The 16,270-nt window shown below is 45.3% G+C and overlaps 1 protein-coding gene across 1 annotated transcript in view; it reads right to left on the bottom strand.

Moving 5' to 3' along the window:
• LOC117354803 overlaps positions 1 to 12,572 on the bottom strand; it is a 162,724-nt gene extending 150,152 nt beyond the window's left edge. The window contains 3 exon segments of the mRNA XM_033932784.1: positions 7,762 to 8,688; positions 10,357 to 11,291; positions 11,294 to 12,572. Of these exon segments, the coding sequence (XP_033788675.1) occupies positions 7,762 to 8,688; positions 10,357 to 11,291; positions 11,294 to 12,572 (3,141 nt within the window).
• Between the last annotated feature and the right edge of the window lie 3,698 nt (positions 12,573 to 16,270).

Consider the following 16,270-nt stretch of genomic DNA (forward strand, 5'->3'; position numbering starts at 1 on the left):
TTAAACATAAACAAATCAATGGAACGCACTTTAAATATGCAAATAATTTGAAAAACACTCATTTTCTCCCCCTCCCCCCTTAACTAATAAAAGTAGATATACATTTATAATTTCCATACATATGTATTGTTAATAAGATTATATTGTGTGTATATGAAGAATGAATGGAAGAAATAGCATTATAATTAGTACCGTATTATTATTATGGGGGCACAGTCTGAGGTGGAGCTTGGGTGGGGTCTGGGGCGGAGCACGGGCAGGATTTAGAATGGAGCTTTTACTCCCCACCCTAAACAAAAAGCATTTCACTAACTATGAATGGAGGCACAGGAGCACCAGGGGCCTCAGACACCCAGGGGGTGTAATTCGACTCCTTCCTAAGGGATATTCCGAGTGGGGTCCCACCTCTATCTACCTGCCTCTATCTATCTCTCTCCCTCTCCCTCCTCCTCTTTAGTCCTCTCTCACACACGCTCTCTCTGTATCACCCTCTCTCCTCTCTCTCTCTCTCTCTATGCTCGCTACCCCCACTACCTCTCCTCACTCCCACAGTGAAACATTTTTTCACGTATAGTGCTAAATATACATGTTCAGCATGCCAGGGGAAGATTATTTTGCTGCCGCAGTGACATGTTGACATCAACACTTATGATCGCTATGCATGGTAATATTGCACCTGTTTTTTTTGTGGCGCATTGCAATGCATAGTGAAGTTTATCAGTGAACAGTGATACTATCTCTGGACACCGATTTCTCAGACATTTAATTATAGCTGCTGACTTTGGGCATCTTCCAGGAGACATCTATTCCCATAATTGGACATCATATTGAAAATGCCCATCCATATATACTATGCTTTAGAGACTGACACAGGGACAGGTACCTGCGGTTATCCATGGTTTGGGATGGGGATGGAGAGAGAACCTACAGGGACGGGGTGGAGACGGGGACAGAAATAGATCCCACGGGGACAAGGACAAACTTTGTCCCTGTGCTATTCTCTAAAAACTTGAGAATAGTATCAATATGTAAAAACTTAACACATCTTAGACAATTTGCAACTAAATTTAATGATTAAAAAAACAGTAGAAGCTGCTTTTGGATTTCAATGAACCGTTGTTAAAAGACATCATTTGTATATTGTGTGCCATCTGCAGTGTTCTTCCATGATGTGCCTAGCTGCTTAAGTATCTTACTATTACTGCAACAGATTCATTCATTGCTGCTGGCATTAAGGAACATTTCTAACATTTATTAGAGACTTATTTTCATGTTCATCCACTACACAGTTTAGGCTCTCTTCTACACCCATGTATGAAAGACAATCCAATTACATTCCCAGATGTAAAAAGATAGGCAACTGAATTTTTGGGAAGGTTGCACCAAAACCAGATTGAAATGAAAGGCTGTAGTTGTGATTTATAAACAGTTGTACAGAATATTGTTCCTTTTTATACTTTAATAAAAAGATTTAAATATAAAATCATAAGTGTTTGAGGATTATGCAAATGAGGACAGAGTCCACAGGGATGGTGACAGAGCTTGGGGGGGGGGGGGGCGAGGACGGAGATGGAGCCTGTAGGGATGAGGTGGGGATGGGGACAGAACCTGCGGGGACAGGTTCAATGTTTGTCCCCATGTCATTCTCTACTATGCTTCGTAAAAAAGTAACAGTCTTTAGCTTATCAAATGAATTATTGATTCCAAGTTTACATGAGGCTTAATACTTTAAAACCTGCTTCAAATTACATGAGACCAGAAATGTGGTGTTGAAGTAGTAAATTCTGAACTGGGAACTTGTCTGATTGCACTATTTATTAGGTACTGTTTCACATAATTAAATTGAACTATGAGTAAGATGAAAGTTTATAGTTTTGGTTAGGGTTCTTTTCTCTTTCTCAGCAAAGCATGATATCAAGACACAGAAAGTATAAGCAGGCAGGATTGGAAGGAGTCCAGCATGCACCACATTAGGTTGAGTAACAGCTGGTGAATAATCTTTAAAGACCATTTGACATGTTCAAGTATAAAAATGATACACAGTCCTGCTTAGATTTCCTTTAAATAAAAATTGAAAAGTGCTTTTATGATGTGAGATCCAGCCCTGTATGTAGTAAATTTAAAGTTCTGTAATCATTTTAGGAAAAATATGATTCATTTTATGCTATGTGCTAAATATGTAATTTGAATATTTCTGGAGATGTTCTGGAAAGAAAGATCGAAAGGAAAGAAAGAGCAGCTTTCTTGAAGCACCAATGACCTTGTCAATGTCTGTTTTATCATTCCCTAACCCCTGTTTGTCTCTTGTGATTAGATTGTAAGCTCTATCGAGCAAGGATTGTCTCTTGCATGTTTAATGTATAATGCTGCCTACATCTGGCAACGCTATAGAAATGATTAGTAACAGTTACATTAGCAAAAATAAAATGGGTCAATTTTCAAATGAACCCTGGCATCCGTAACCAGAGCATGTGGTAACAACACTTAGTACAGCAGACATTAAAAGAGGGATATGTATAGTGTTCATACAGGAAATGTTCATGCGTCATTACTAATAAGGATTTGCGGCAAGCACCAATTTGGCCTCAGATATGCAGCATATATCTGTTGTAGTCTATGCAGTCTTCATAGGTACCTGTAAACTGGACTGGTCACTGCTGGAGACAGGATACTGGGCTGGATGGACACTGCCCATCCAGGAATGGCAACTCTTCTGTCTGTCTAGCTATGGCCCTCAGTTCGGAGGTCAGCGCTGTTATACCAGGGTATCTAGCAGGCCTCACATTTGCACCAGGACCAGCTGGTGTGTCCTAAGCTCCTGCATCAAGTCCCTGTGCATGACAGACACTTGCTGCAGTTGCTGCAGGAGGGGCTGGCCGCAGGACTAGGGACTTCCAGAGCAACTGGTTCTTGGGCCAATGCTAGGTGGCTGCAATACTCCTTCTCCTGTCCTTCTTCACCCTCCAGGGAAGTTATGTCGCTCCAGGGTTTCTCATCCTGCTAGGTATCTGCCCTTAGCCCTTGGAGTGACAACTTCCAGGCTCCAGGATTTACTTCCACCATCTCTTCTGGCCTCCAGTTCTGTTCCTCGTGGGCTTCCTTTGGAGTGGCAGGCTGCTCCTGGGACTGCTGAGTGCTGGTAGGCTGCTCTTGGGGCTGCGGGAGGGGGAGGCAGGCTGCTTCTGGGGCACTTGGGGGTGGCAGGCTGCTCCTAGGGTTGCTGGGGGGAAGGCATACTGCTTCTGGGCTTCCTCCTATTGTTCTTCAAGTGGGCCTATGTGTGAAAGGTTCACAATTAAGATCTGAACATCATACATGGGTTGCATAATGGTGCATATAAGTGTCCGGTGACAATGATGGGGACAGGTGTGTGGTCTGGTTTGGGGACCAGGGAGATAGATCTGCAGTTTGGAAGCAATAAAATAACATAGCAGGGAGCCCTAGAGAGTGGTCTGTTAATGGGCAAGCAAGATGGGGTATTCCATGGATACTGGATGGATGAGATCTATGTGGACAGAGCTCGGTGAGGGGAGGGGTGTGCATTGCCAAGCATATGTGTCCTCAGGCTGGCTGGCAGCCATCAGGGGAACTTATGGTAGTGCATGAACCTTCTGGAAAACAGTGGAGGGCCTCTGGAGAATGGTGTGTTTGGGAGTTGAGGTAGATCTGCTAGTTACACATGGTAGCTGTTGGAGATCTGAGTGGTGGGGGTGACCACAAATGGGATCCTAACTGATGGCCATACTTTGAGGGAGCAGGGGGGCAGAGGATATGTAGAGGTTCAAAAGGTAGGGAGGAAGGAAGAGAGCGAGAGAGAGTAAGTTTGGGGAGGCCCTGTGCTGTGGATATGTAATGGACCCCTGGTGTGTACCTTTTAGGCATGTCTCTTATGACAGCATCCTAGGTTGTGAAGCTGACAGTGGTCTATCCAATGAATGTAGGTTAGGGGGTATGAGTGGATATCTGTTTAAAGGGTGAGGGTCAAATCAAAAATTCCCTTCCACATCAGTTTGATTCGCCTTTTATCCATTTGTTTACACCTCCAAATATATCTTCAACCATTTTGTCCAAGTTTCAAGTTTAAGTTTCAAGTTTATTAACTTTTTAATATACCGACCATCAACAAGTATCTGGCCGGTTAACAGTAAAATTTTAAAAAGAGAGAGAAAAAAAAATAATAGATAATAGTCTATAGTGTCCTGGATCATCAATGGAATACATTTTAAAAATTGACATAAAATTGGTGAACCTCCAGCCCTCAGGTATTTTGACTGTTTTAAATTATATCTTACAAATTACTAGTAACTGATTATCAATTCCAAGAATAACTACCATTCAGTCCTGGTGATTTTTTGCTCTATAGCTTTGTCAATTTGATCTGGATGTATAGACTCCATCTTAACCTACCTCAAACAACTCCACTGGCTTATATAATATAATAGCAAATTTCTAGACCACATAACCTTTGGTTCAATGTGGTTAACAAAAGATTATGCTATGAGACAATACAGAGATAATGTGATGCACAGAAATTTAGCTAGCCAAAAATTTGGAGAAAAGGAAAGTCTTCTGTAATGCTTATAAGATATAGATCTAATCAATAATGGACGGAAATCTTTGTCATAAGAAGCAGCTTGATAAGAAAGACAATGCCCATGATGTTTCTTACTTTTACAGCCCTTTGCTGAAGGAAATATAAATAGGGCTTCCCATCTCATCCCGTATAAAATTCAAAACAGCCTGTATCATGCATCACATTATCTATGGCAACTCAACCGCCCCACTCATCAAACTCCTATCTGATGCATGGTTCACCTCATGCAGAATTGAACCTCCCCTCGAAATAAAATCTCAAATACAGAAGAATTTTACAATCCATGTTCACCTTCCTTTGAGTCAAAACTATAAGAACTGAAGCCAAAATTATAAGAATTGAAGCCAACCATGCCCTATTCTGGAAGAAACTGAAAACCTCACTCTTTGACAACTAATTCTTCAAAGATTGCCATACGCACCTGTCATTTTACTTAATATGATTAGGATCTTCTTTTCCTGTCTCCCTTCCTCTCCAACCTCCCTCTTTACCCTTGCTTCCCTTTCCTTCTTCAAGTCGCCTAGAGCCTGTTTAGGTGTGTGCAACACACAAATATTAGATTAGATTAGTGAGCAGTTTTATAAAAGGCTCTGTTATTTTATGGTTTTCTTCCTATCTCTCCCGTCACACTTTTGGTATATGATCTGGAGAATCCTCCTCCGCTGCCATTCCGCTATCGGTCAGTGTATCTCAGGACTCTGTCCTGGGACATCTTCTTTTTTCCATCTATACTTCCTCCCTTGGCACTCTAATCTCCTCTTATGGCTTCCAGTACCATCTCTATGCTGATGACTTGCAAATTTACCTCTCTACACCCAACATTTCTACAGGCCTACCTGGCTGACATTTCTACCTGGATATCTTGCCACCACCTAAAATTAAACATGGCCAAGACTGAACTCCTTATCTTCTCTCCTAAACCTGCCTCTCCCCTCCTCTTTATTTTCGTGGATAATGCTCTGATTCTTCCTGTCTTGTCAGCACCAACCTCGGGGTCATTTTCGACTCATTTCTTTCCTTCTCTTCATATATCCAATGGACCACCATAACTTGTTGCTTCTTTCTTTACAACATTACTAAAATCCAAACTTTCCTTTCTAGGCACGTTGCCAAAACCCTCATCCACTCTCTCATCACTTCCCACTGGGATTACTGCTGTTCCACAAAGCCATTTCTCTCCTCTTCAATCTATTTAGAATTCTGCTATACACCTCATTTTCTCCCAGTGTCATTATGCTCACGTTACCCATCTCCACAAGTCACTTCATTTGCTCCCTGTCTGCTTCTGCGTACAGTTCAAACTCTTCTTACTTACCTACAAGTATAGTCACTCTGTGGCTCCTCAATATCTCTTTTCTCTTATCTCTCCCTATACTCCGCCCCAGGAACTCTGTTTATTAGGCAAGTATCTCTTCTCTGTTCGCCTCTACTGCCAATGCCTGACTCTGTCCCTTCTGCCTTGTTGTGCCATATGCCTGGAACAACCTGCCTGACTTGGTATGTTGGGCTCCGTCTCTGATGATATTCAAATCCAGGCTTAAAGCCCACTTTTTTCAAAGATGCATTTAAATCTTAACCAAACTGACTTGTAAAACACCATATTTGTCTATTATCCCCTCTGTAGTCTCTGACTCTCTCTACTAAAAGGTCACTTGGATACACAAAGTCAGAGGCGTGAAGAAAGTACAAGAGTTTTTTATTCACAGCATGCCGGGACTCTAGTGCAGTTAATAGCCTGCCTACTAGAGTGTCAGAAACAGGAAATACATGGACTTTTATGCCCTTTTCGCAAACTAATATATGCAAAAACTACAATTTTCATTTGTTACTTCTATAACTTTCTACAATTATTATTGGTCCTAAGCCAGCACTTATGATAGGCTCAGGGATACAACTTATAGTCCTATAGGAAACTAGCTCATTTCTCTGCTTATCTAAATCTTACAGGTCTAAATGCTACATGTACAGAAGGGCAGGGCACATCATGGCTCAAACTCTTATCTATTCAGCTTACAATGTGGTAGGGCAAGGACATACATTTCAGGCAGATGCAGTCAATAGATTATACACTGTTTTTAGCTATGTAGGCCAGAGCAATATTTTAAACAACAGTTAACTATTTCATGACCCTACATTCCCCCCTTTCAGGCTGGCGTACCTAAGGAGCCAAGCCTGACAAAATAAAGTTAGGGGTCAGAAAAGTCGGGGTTCCCAGTGGGTAAGGGACGATACTGGGAGAGGGCAAGGGCCAATGCAGCAGTGGAACGGTTGACAGCAGAGTCCACAGTGTGGTGAAGAAATTTCATAGCCAGTGGAACTAAACAAGGTAGACAACATAGTACCAGGGAGGACAAAGCAGTTATCAGCAGAATTGTTTTCAGGGTCGTACCAGACAGTAACCAAGAGCCCAGGGAACCAGAGAACCAGTCTGTATTGAGGCCATGCCAGGTTTGAACAGGAACATGAGCCAGCTTGGTGATACGATCCACAACTTCCTCAATCACTTTACCATCATCATCAAGTTCAAGGCAACAGTTGGAAAGGTTGAATTTACCACAGACACCCCCTTCAGCAGCTAGTAAATAGTCCAAAGCTAGACGATTCTGATAAATAGCAGTGCGCATTTTAGCATTCGCTCTGCCAATGGTACTCAAAGCTCTGGAAGTCTCATTGGTTATCAGTTCAAGTACAGCTTGTAGACGAATAATGCGGTTCAGCATGTAGATTGGGGTCCGATAGCCCCAGGTGCCATCTTCGGCCCATGTGGCAGGTCCGTAAACAGCAATGATCCGTTCTGCAGGCCAGTCATCACCCCATTCACCTATTTTAAGGGAATTGGTGGAAGTAGACCGCTTTTGGCGACCCCTGGTGTTGAATACAGGGGCTCCCAGGTGTTCACCATCAGCCAGCGGTAACAGGAAGAAGCTGGGGCGGATCATGCCGAGTACACAAGTTCCAGTCCAATTTGCTGGCAACCAGGAGTATGCAAATAAGCCGCAGAGCCAGTATCGACCATCAGGGGCTGGCCAGTGATCATAGGAGATACCCTTGAGCAGATTCTGGAGGGGACTACCTGGCAGAGTGGAGGTGAGGTTAGCAGGCCAGGGAGTCCAGGTAGCTGTTGTGGCATTGAAGGACCAGAGTGAGGTACATTTGAGGTGTCCAACTTGAACATTGAAGGGACCATCAATCCGCTGCAGGCAGTGAGAGGCAATAATGGAGGTCCGCAAAGTCCATCGAGGAGGCCGAGGAGTGGAAGCAAAAGTAAGGTTCTGTGTAGATAAGCTTAACATGTCTAACTGCTTTGCCTCCCATGGCCATTGCTCACCCATATTAGTGCCACCACAAACAAAACAATTGCTAATATTAAGGGTTTGTCCAATAGCCTCAGCAAACTGTATAAACAAGTTTCGAGTAACTGCTGGAATTTCAATGTCTACTTTCATGTTTTCATAAAACTGTGGAAATACAATGGAGTGATGTACTGATGCTCGGGGTCGGGTCACTACGTGGATGTATAGGTCTGCACCTGGGTCAGACCCTTTGCCTGAAATTCTAAACCCAATACGCCATTTCACATACTCTAATTTCTGATTCCAATTTTGGGGTTTCATGATAGTGAAGGAAACTGGGTTGCAGGCCCCTATAGGGCAGGTTGGGCTAGGCATAGGGCCTAAACGTAGAGTAGCAGAAGCTGGGGGCGGCTGGCCTTTTCTGTGGGTTAGGGGGTAAGTAGCACACTTAATCTGATGGTCATATTGACAGGCAAAGGCACCATACTTTCTCTGCCTGTACAGTGGAGAGATTATAAAAGGGCACATGTATTTATCACATGTGGAGTAATATCTCTGCCAACTGAGGGACCCACAAGTAACAGAATACTTAGAGTTCTCCAGACCTGCAGCCCTATCAGCAACCCCACATGCATCAAAATACACAGTTACTGGCTTACTGGGATCCACTATGGGAGTTTGGTTAACAAGCGGACCATCAGCCCCATTAATGCGGACTTCTACCCATTTTTCATCTTTAATACTAGTGGGTTGGTAACATATGACTCCATCAGTGGTTTGGCACTTACGATAATTGACTCCCTCATAGGAACAGACATCAGATAAGGGAGCAATATGACAATGGAATTGGGTTCTATACAGGAGGGCCATTTCTACCTGATTTCCATTACGGACCTCAGAAAGACATGGTTTACAAGACTTAAGGGGTTGTGCCTGAGCTTCTGGCACAACAGGAAACAAATACAAAAGGAAGAAGCATAAGACAGTAAGAAGAAAACAGCAGTCGGATATAACACATAGGAGCATTCGGCAATGTATACACAGAAAACCCATTTGTCACAGAGTGACTCTCAATGCACATAGAAGAAGGTTCAATTGGGGCAGTGGTTAACCACAAACAGTCAGTAAAACTCAAACACTTATGAAAAGGTTATATTCAGAACACCTGTCAAATACAGTGGTAAATGTTCAAAGCAATTTTGAGGTTTTAGAAATTTTCAGCTGGAGGTCTGTCTTGCCTGGGGTAGCTTGCCATACAGCAGCAGGCTTGACTCTGCTGTAATGAAACCAGGTTTCGTGTCCGGACACCTTGACAGCTGTAGGGGAAGAAATGAGGATAGTGAAAGGGCCTGTCCACCTAGGTTTCAGGGGGTCTGACTTCCAAGTTTTTAGCCATACCGTATCCCCAGGGATGTATCCATGGACTTGTGTAGCTATCGGTAGTGAGGCCCTTTCCAGGACCCATTTGTGGAGCTCTTGAAGGGCCTTAGCTAAAGATTGGACCTGACTCTGGAGGATATCTGATCCCAGAGTAGCAAAGGAACCAGGATCTGGGTTCACAATGGGTGGTGGCCGGCCGAACATGAGCTCAAATGGGGACAATTTAGTGGGTTTAGATGGGGTGCATCTAATCTGAAATAGGACAGAGGGCAGCAGGACAGGCCAGGACAGATTGGTTTCTTCAATTCGTTTTGTGAGAAGGGTCTTAAGAGTTCTGTTCATTCTTTCGACCTGACCAGAGCTCTCAGGATAGTAAGCAGCATGTAATTTCCATTCAATTTGGAGAGCCTGAGCAGTTTGTTGGACAACATCAGCAATGAAAGCAGGGCCGTTGTCACTGCCTATAGAAACAGGAAGACCAAAGCGCGGAATTATGTCGTTTAGGAGGTGCTGGGTTACTTCTCTGGCGCGTTCAGTGCGAGTAGGGAAGGCTTCAACCCATCTAGTCAGGGTGTCTGTGAAGACTAGAAGGTGACTGAAGGAACGGGAAGTGGGCATGTGGGTGAAGTCTACAGACAGAACCTGCATCGGATATGTTCCAATGGGTTGGTGTCCAGGAGGTGGCAGTCGTCTGATTGGGGAATTTATTCTAGAACAGACAACACACTGTCGGACCGTATTCCGGACTAGCTGATCAAGGTGATTGATAAAGAAATGTCTCTTGAGAGTCATTTTCATAGCGGGTTCTCCAGAGTGTGCCAAATCATGGCATCTTTTGACAATCGTGAGGGCCAGATGTTGAGGAATGAATATGAGGGTACCCACTGTGCTCGTGTTTGAAGTATCAGTGTGTGGGTCTGGATTGGCACTTGAATTGGCATATATTTGCATCCACCCCCCTTTCAGGACAGACTGGCCCGAAAGAGTGCGGGCCCAAGTCTGTTCCTGAGAAGTGTATTGGGGTGTAAGGGAGTCCAGAAAAGGAATGATGGTGTATAGAGGAGCCGAAGGAGGGGGGCAGAGGCTGGCAGCTCGGGCTGTGCGGTCGGCAAGGGCATTGCCACGTGAGATGAGATCAGTGACACGACGGTGGGCACGACAGTGCATAACCGCGACACGGGAGGGCAATTTAACAGCCTCAAGGAGGTCAAGAATGAGGGGAGCATGATGGATCAGGCGGCCGGAGGCTGTAATGAAACCTCGATGTTTCCAGATGGCCCCATGGGCATGCAAGGTAAGGAAAGCATATTTGGAGTCAGTGTAGATGTTGCAAGACTGAGAGGCAGAGTGGCGAAGGGCAGAAGTGAGGGCATACAGCTCAGCTTCTTGGGCGGAAGTGCCAGAGGGCAGAGGGCCCATGAGTAAAGGGGAAGTGGCAGAGACTACTGCATAACCAGCAATACGAGTACCAGAAGGGGTGACAGACGAACTGCCATCTGTGAAAAGAGTGAGATCAGGATCCCGGAGGGGGATATCAGTGAGATCAGGACGGGAAGAATAAACTAAGTCAACGGTGTCAAGGCAGTTGTGCACGACCGGCTGGGAGGAGATAGGGAGGAGAGTGGAGGGGTCAAGAAGTGAAGAAACAACAAGAGAGACCTGTGGGTTTTCACAAAGAAGGGCTTGGTATTTAAGGAGGTGCTCATTCGTGAGCCACAGGGAGCCTTTATGTTCTAGAAGAGAGGTCACACAATGTGGGACAAAGAGGTCAATATGTTGGCCAAAAGTGAGTTTATTAGCGTGCTGTAAGAGATCTGATACGGCGGCAATTGCCCGAAGGCAGGGAGGCCACCCAGCAGCAACAGGATCCAATTGTCGAGAGAGATAGGCAATGGGCCTACGCCAAGAACCAAGGAATTGAGTAAGGACTCCGGCTGCGATACCAGATTTTTCATGAACATAGAGCTGGAAAGGTTTGGAGGGGTCAGGAAGGCCAAGGGCAGGAGCCTGAGTCAGAAGTTTTGGAGGCAGCGAAAAGACCTCTCCTGAAGTTGGGTCCAGACAAAAGGGGCTGAGTCAGCGCCTTTGGTGGAATCATACAGAGGACGAGCAATAGTAGAGAAATCAGGGATCTAGATACGACAGTATCCGGCAATACCGAGGAAGGCGCGCAGGGCTTTGCGAGTATCAGGAACAGGGAGACTACAGACAGCCTGGACACGGGTGTGGGGAAGGGACCTGGTACCCTGGGAAATATGAAACCCAAGGTAGGTGACACGAGGAAGGCACAACTGAGCCTTCCGGAGAGACACACGGTATCCGCAATGGAGGAGAAACTGAAGGAGAGAGCGAGTGTCCTCCTGACAAGCAGAGATAGATAGAGAGCAGAGAAGAAGATCATCTACGTACTGCAGGACTTGGGAATCAGATGAAGGGGAGAAATTAGCAAGGTCTGAAGCAAGGGCGGTGCTGAATAGAGTGGGGCTATTTTTAAAGCCCTGGGGTAGACGGGTCCAGGTTACTTGGGAGGTTTGTCCAGTGGAAGGGTTTTCCCATTGGAATGCAAAAATTGGCTGACTGGTAGGGGCTAACCGACAACAAAAGAATGCATCCTTGAGATCCAAAACAGTGAAGTAGGTAGCTCCAGGGGGGACCAATCCCAACAGGGTATAAGGATTAGGGACAGTAGGATGGATATCCTCTACAAGACGGTTGACAGCACGGAGGTCCTGGACAGGGCGGTAATCAGGGGGATCACCGGGTTTCAAAACTGGAAGGAGGGGGGTATTCCAAGGTGATTTGCAAGGAACCAAAAACCCACAATCTAGCAAACGAGACAAATGGACGTGTATTCCCTGGAGAGCAGACTGGGATATGCGGCACTGCTTGATAGAGACCGGACTGGCAGAAGCCTTGAGGGTAACAACAAAGGGTGGGATGTTACGTGCTAGTCCGGGGGACCTAGACTCAGCCCAAACAGTTGAATCAAGGCCCTCAAGAAAATCAGGTACAGAGAGTGGGGGTTTGCTTGCCATGGGTTCTGACAATAGGGAACAGAGGAAGCTTGGTGAGGGGGCAGCGGAGCGGTCAGGAATGGGTGTGAGGTTTGCAGAAGGAAGGTCCATAGTCAGACCGTGAGAGGACAGACGAATAGTGGCTCCCAAGCGCTGGAGAAGGTCCCGACCAAGCAAGGGGACAGGACAAGAAGGCATGTACACAAAAGAATGTGGTATGGAATGACCACCAATGCGAACCGAAACTGGTTCAAGGATAGGGACAGAATCAGAAGAGCCAGTTGCACCCATAATGGAGATAGATTTGGAAGAACGCTTACTGAGAGGGCGGGTCAGAACTGAGTGTATGGCGCCGGTGTCGACCAGCATAGAGATAGAATGGTCCCCTATACGGACATTGACTAAGGGCTCGTGGGAACCGAGCGAGTAAGTTGGGAACAATCCGGAAAGTCCCTGGTACTCACTGCGAGCCGGTCTGTCTCAGTAATCAGTTTCAGAGTCAGACTGAAAGGATGCCAAACCAATAGTAGGTTGGTCCTTAGTTTTAGCCTGACAGGTACGGGGCTTGCTTGGACACTCGTTCTTCCAGTGACCCCTCTCCTTGCAATAGGCACACTGATCCCGTTCCAAATTCCTACGGGGTCCTGTCCTATCAAGCTGGGACCCCGTAGGTTTTGAAGGGCCAGAAGAATAGGGGGGGCGCTTGGAAGAGCGGGACTCAGAGTTTCGGGTAGGGGGCCGGTTACTTGGGAAAGTATTTTGAAGGGCTACAGCAAGGAGGTCCGCTTTGCGCCGGAGAAGCTTATCAGCTTCTTGCCGGTTAGCGCTGTCCCGGTTCATGAAAACGCGCTGGGCAATCTCAAGGAGCTGGACAGTGTTCATGCCTGCGAACCCATCCTGCTTCTGGAGTTTCCTACGGATATCAGGTTGTGTCTGGCTCACAAACGAGGTATTAACCATACGGAGGTTTTCAGGTTTTTCTGGGTCAAAGGGAGTAAAGGTACGGTAAGCGTCACAGAGACGTTCATAGAATGCGGCTGGGGATTCATTAGACTTTTGGAGGACCTCAGATACTTTAGAAATGTTGGTGGGTTTCCGAGAAGCCAACCGGAGACCCTCAAGGATATACTGGCGGTACCGCATAAGGAAAGTATTATGAGTGGCATCATTGGGGTCCCAATTAGGGTCCTGAGAAGGGAAATGGTTATTGATCCAGTTGGGGTCGGCTGCATCCGCATCCGCCTGGGCCTTTGTAAGGGATTCTTGCAGAACCCGTTTACGTTCTTCGGTATTTAGGAGACAGAGAAGTAGTTCCTGGCAATCTGACCACGTGGGGCGGTGTGTGCGAATGATGGATGTAATTAGATCAATAGTTGCCTGTGGCCGCTCTGAGTAAGGAGGACAATGGGATTTCCAATTGTATAAATCAGTGGTGGTGAAGGGCTGATATACAAGGCTAATAGTGGGTGGTCTAGGATGCCCGGCGGCATCCGGTGGATTGGCAACAGGAACCTGACGAAGGGGCATGGCCAAATTTGTAGCCTCCAGAGTCCCCTGTTTCATTTGTCTTCTCATGGGAACTATTTGAGGAGGATCAGGTCTCAAGCGATGGCTGATAGGAGAATCATCGGAAAGAGAAAGAGAGTCCAGAGGTGGATAAAGGACTGGGGAGGACAGAATGTCATGAGCTGGGCTATCAGCCAGGGCTCGGGAAGGGGAAGCTGGAAATTGAGCAGGGAGTTGTACAGGCTGGGAAACAGAAGGCTGAGCAAGAGAGACAGAACTGGGATTGGGTATGGGCTGTGGTGTTACCGAGTAAGAAGGAGGAGCAGTAGGTATTTCAAGTATGTCAGTTGAAGGGTCAGACTCAAAAACATGAGTAGGACGATAATTCTCATTGACAGTCTTCCTGAGGGTGAGAACTTGGGACTGGAGTTTCTTGGGTACAGAAGGGAAAAGCCAAGAAGGCTTGCTACGGACTAAGTCTAACCAACTATCTATATAGGGGAATTGATCAGGATGGCCAGTCTTAGGGTGAGTTACTATAATAAAAACCTGACGGGTTATGTCCTCTTCCAGGGAGCCAGAGGGGGGCCAGCCCACACCAAAAGTCGGCCATTCTAACTGGCACAGACGAATAAGGGTTGATTTTTTAAGTCTAGTCCCATAATCAGAGCCAAATCCCTTTTTAAAATTAACTAACATTGTATCAAGGGGGTCCCCATAGGTAGACTGACATCCCCCCATTGTGCAATGGAGGACAAAAACACTTCCCTGTATTCCTGGCCCTGCCCGTCTCCGGACTAGGGAAACGCAGTACTAACAGGTCCGCACTCGCTTCGTCCTCAAGGACGTCTCAGACACTCTCAAACACACAAAACACAACAGACTTCAGGTTAGTTACCCAATCAGAAAATAACAGTTCCTATAATCCCTCCCAACGACTTCAGCGACTGATCAAGTGGCTTACTAGGCAGGAGAATAGAGACAGGATAGGAAAGATCAATTCCTACTTACCAGATAGTGGCCACTCCAAGACAGAATTAAACTGATACAGATTCTTGTACTTTAAGCTGAGACTGGATAAGTCAGTTGAAGTGGTCAAACTTCCTGAGGTCTGCCAAACCCAAAAGAAGGGATGCCGGCTAAGCAGACTAGTCAGCTGTAGGACCAGAAACAAGTGACCAATCGAGTAACCAGTGGTCAAGAGACCTTCAAGTCCCTGTTCGGAAGCCAAATGAAAGGTCACTTGGATACACAAAGTCAGAGGCGTGAAGAAAGTACAAGAGTTTTTTATTCACAGCATGCCGGGACTCTAGTGCAGTTAATAGCCTGCCTACTAGAGTGTCAGAAACAGGAAATACACGGACTTTTATGCCCTTTTCGCAAACTAATATATGCAAAAACTACAATTTTCATTTGTTACTTCTATAACTTTCTACAATTATTATTGGTCCTAAGCCAGCACTTATGATAGGCTCAGGGATACAACTTATAGTCCTATAGGAAACTAGCTCATTTCTCTGCTTATCTAAATCTTACAGGTCTAAATGCTACATGTACAGAAGGGCAGGGCACATCATGGCTCAAACTCTTATCTATTCAGCTTACAATGTGGTAGGGCAAGGACATACATTTCAGGCAGATGCAGTCAATAGATTATACACTGTTTTTAGCTATGTAGGCCAGAGCAATATTTTAAACAACAGTTAACTATTTCATGACCCTACACTACCTCTCCATCCCTTTGCATTTCCCTACACGAACTGCATATATTTATTCACCATTTTTGTTCAGTGTGTCTGTCATAATTAGATTGTAAACTCTTTTGAGCAGGGACCATCTCTTGCATGTTTAATGTACAGCACTGTGTGCATCTGGTAGTGTTATAGAGATAAGAAACAGTAGTAATAGTAGCAGTAGTAAGGGGGTTCTATGTTGCTATTATATTGGTGGACAGCAGAGGGCACTAGAGTAAGAGTCAGCCACCTGGAGGAAAGTAAAAAAAAAACAAAAAAACAACAACCCTGCTGACTCAGAGGGGTGGGTCTCAGGCACAGAGGAGTACTTCTGTCCCCGACTGGAGTCATTCAGAGAGTGACTTCACTAGCAGTGGGTTGAATCAGAGCCCTGGGAAAGAAGATAGTATGTGAGATATGTCTATGTGAGACGGCTAATGTCTGTTTGGCTGAGGTAAACCATTTATATTCCTTGAATTTGGTGAGAGCTGGTTAATTAACCAAAAGCTGAGGGTTGCTGAACTGAATGTGAGATGGTAAACTGCATAAAGAGTACAGACTGTTGCACTGGACTAAACTATAAAAGTTAAAAGTATATCTTTGCCTTCCCTGAGCTTGTGAAGGAACAGATCTAATCTAATCTTCAATTTATATACTGGATCATTTCCCTAAGGTGCTCGTTTCGGTTTACAGTTCATTAAAAAGGAGATAACATACTAATAGGCCATATAGAAAGGATACTATTAGTTA

Source organism: Geotrypetes seraphini, chromosome 2, assembly GCF_902459505.1.
Source record: "Geotrypetes seraphini chromosome 2, aGeoSer1.1, whole genome shotgun sequence".
Classification (NCBI taxonomy): Eukaryota; Metazoa; Chordata; class Amphibia; order Gymnophiona; family Dermophiidae; genus Geotrypetes; species Geotrypetes seraphini.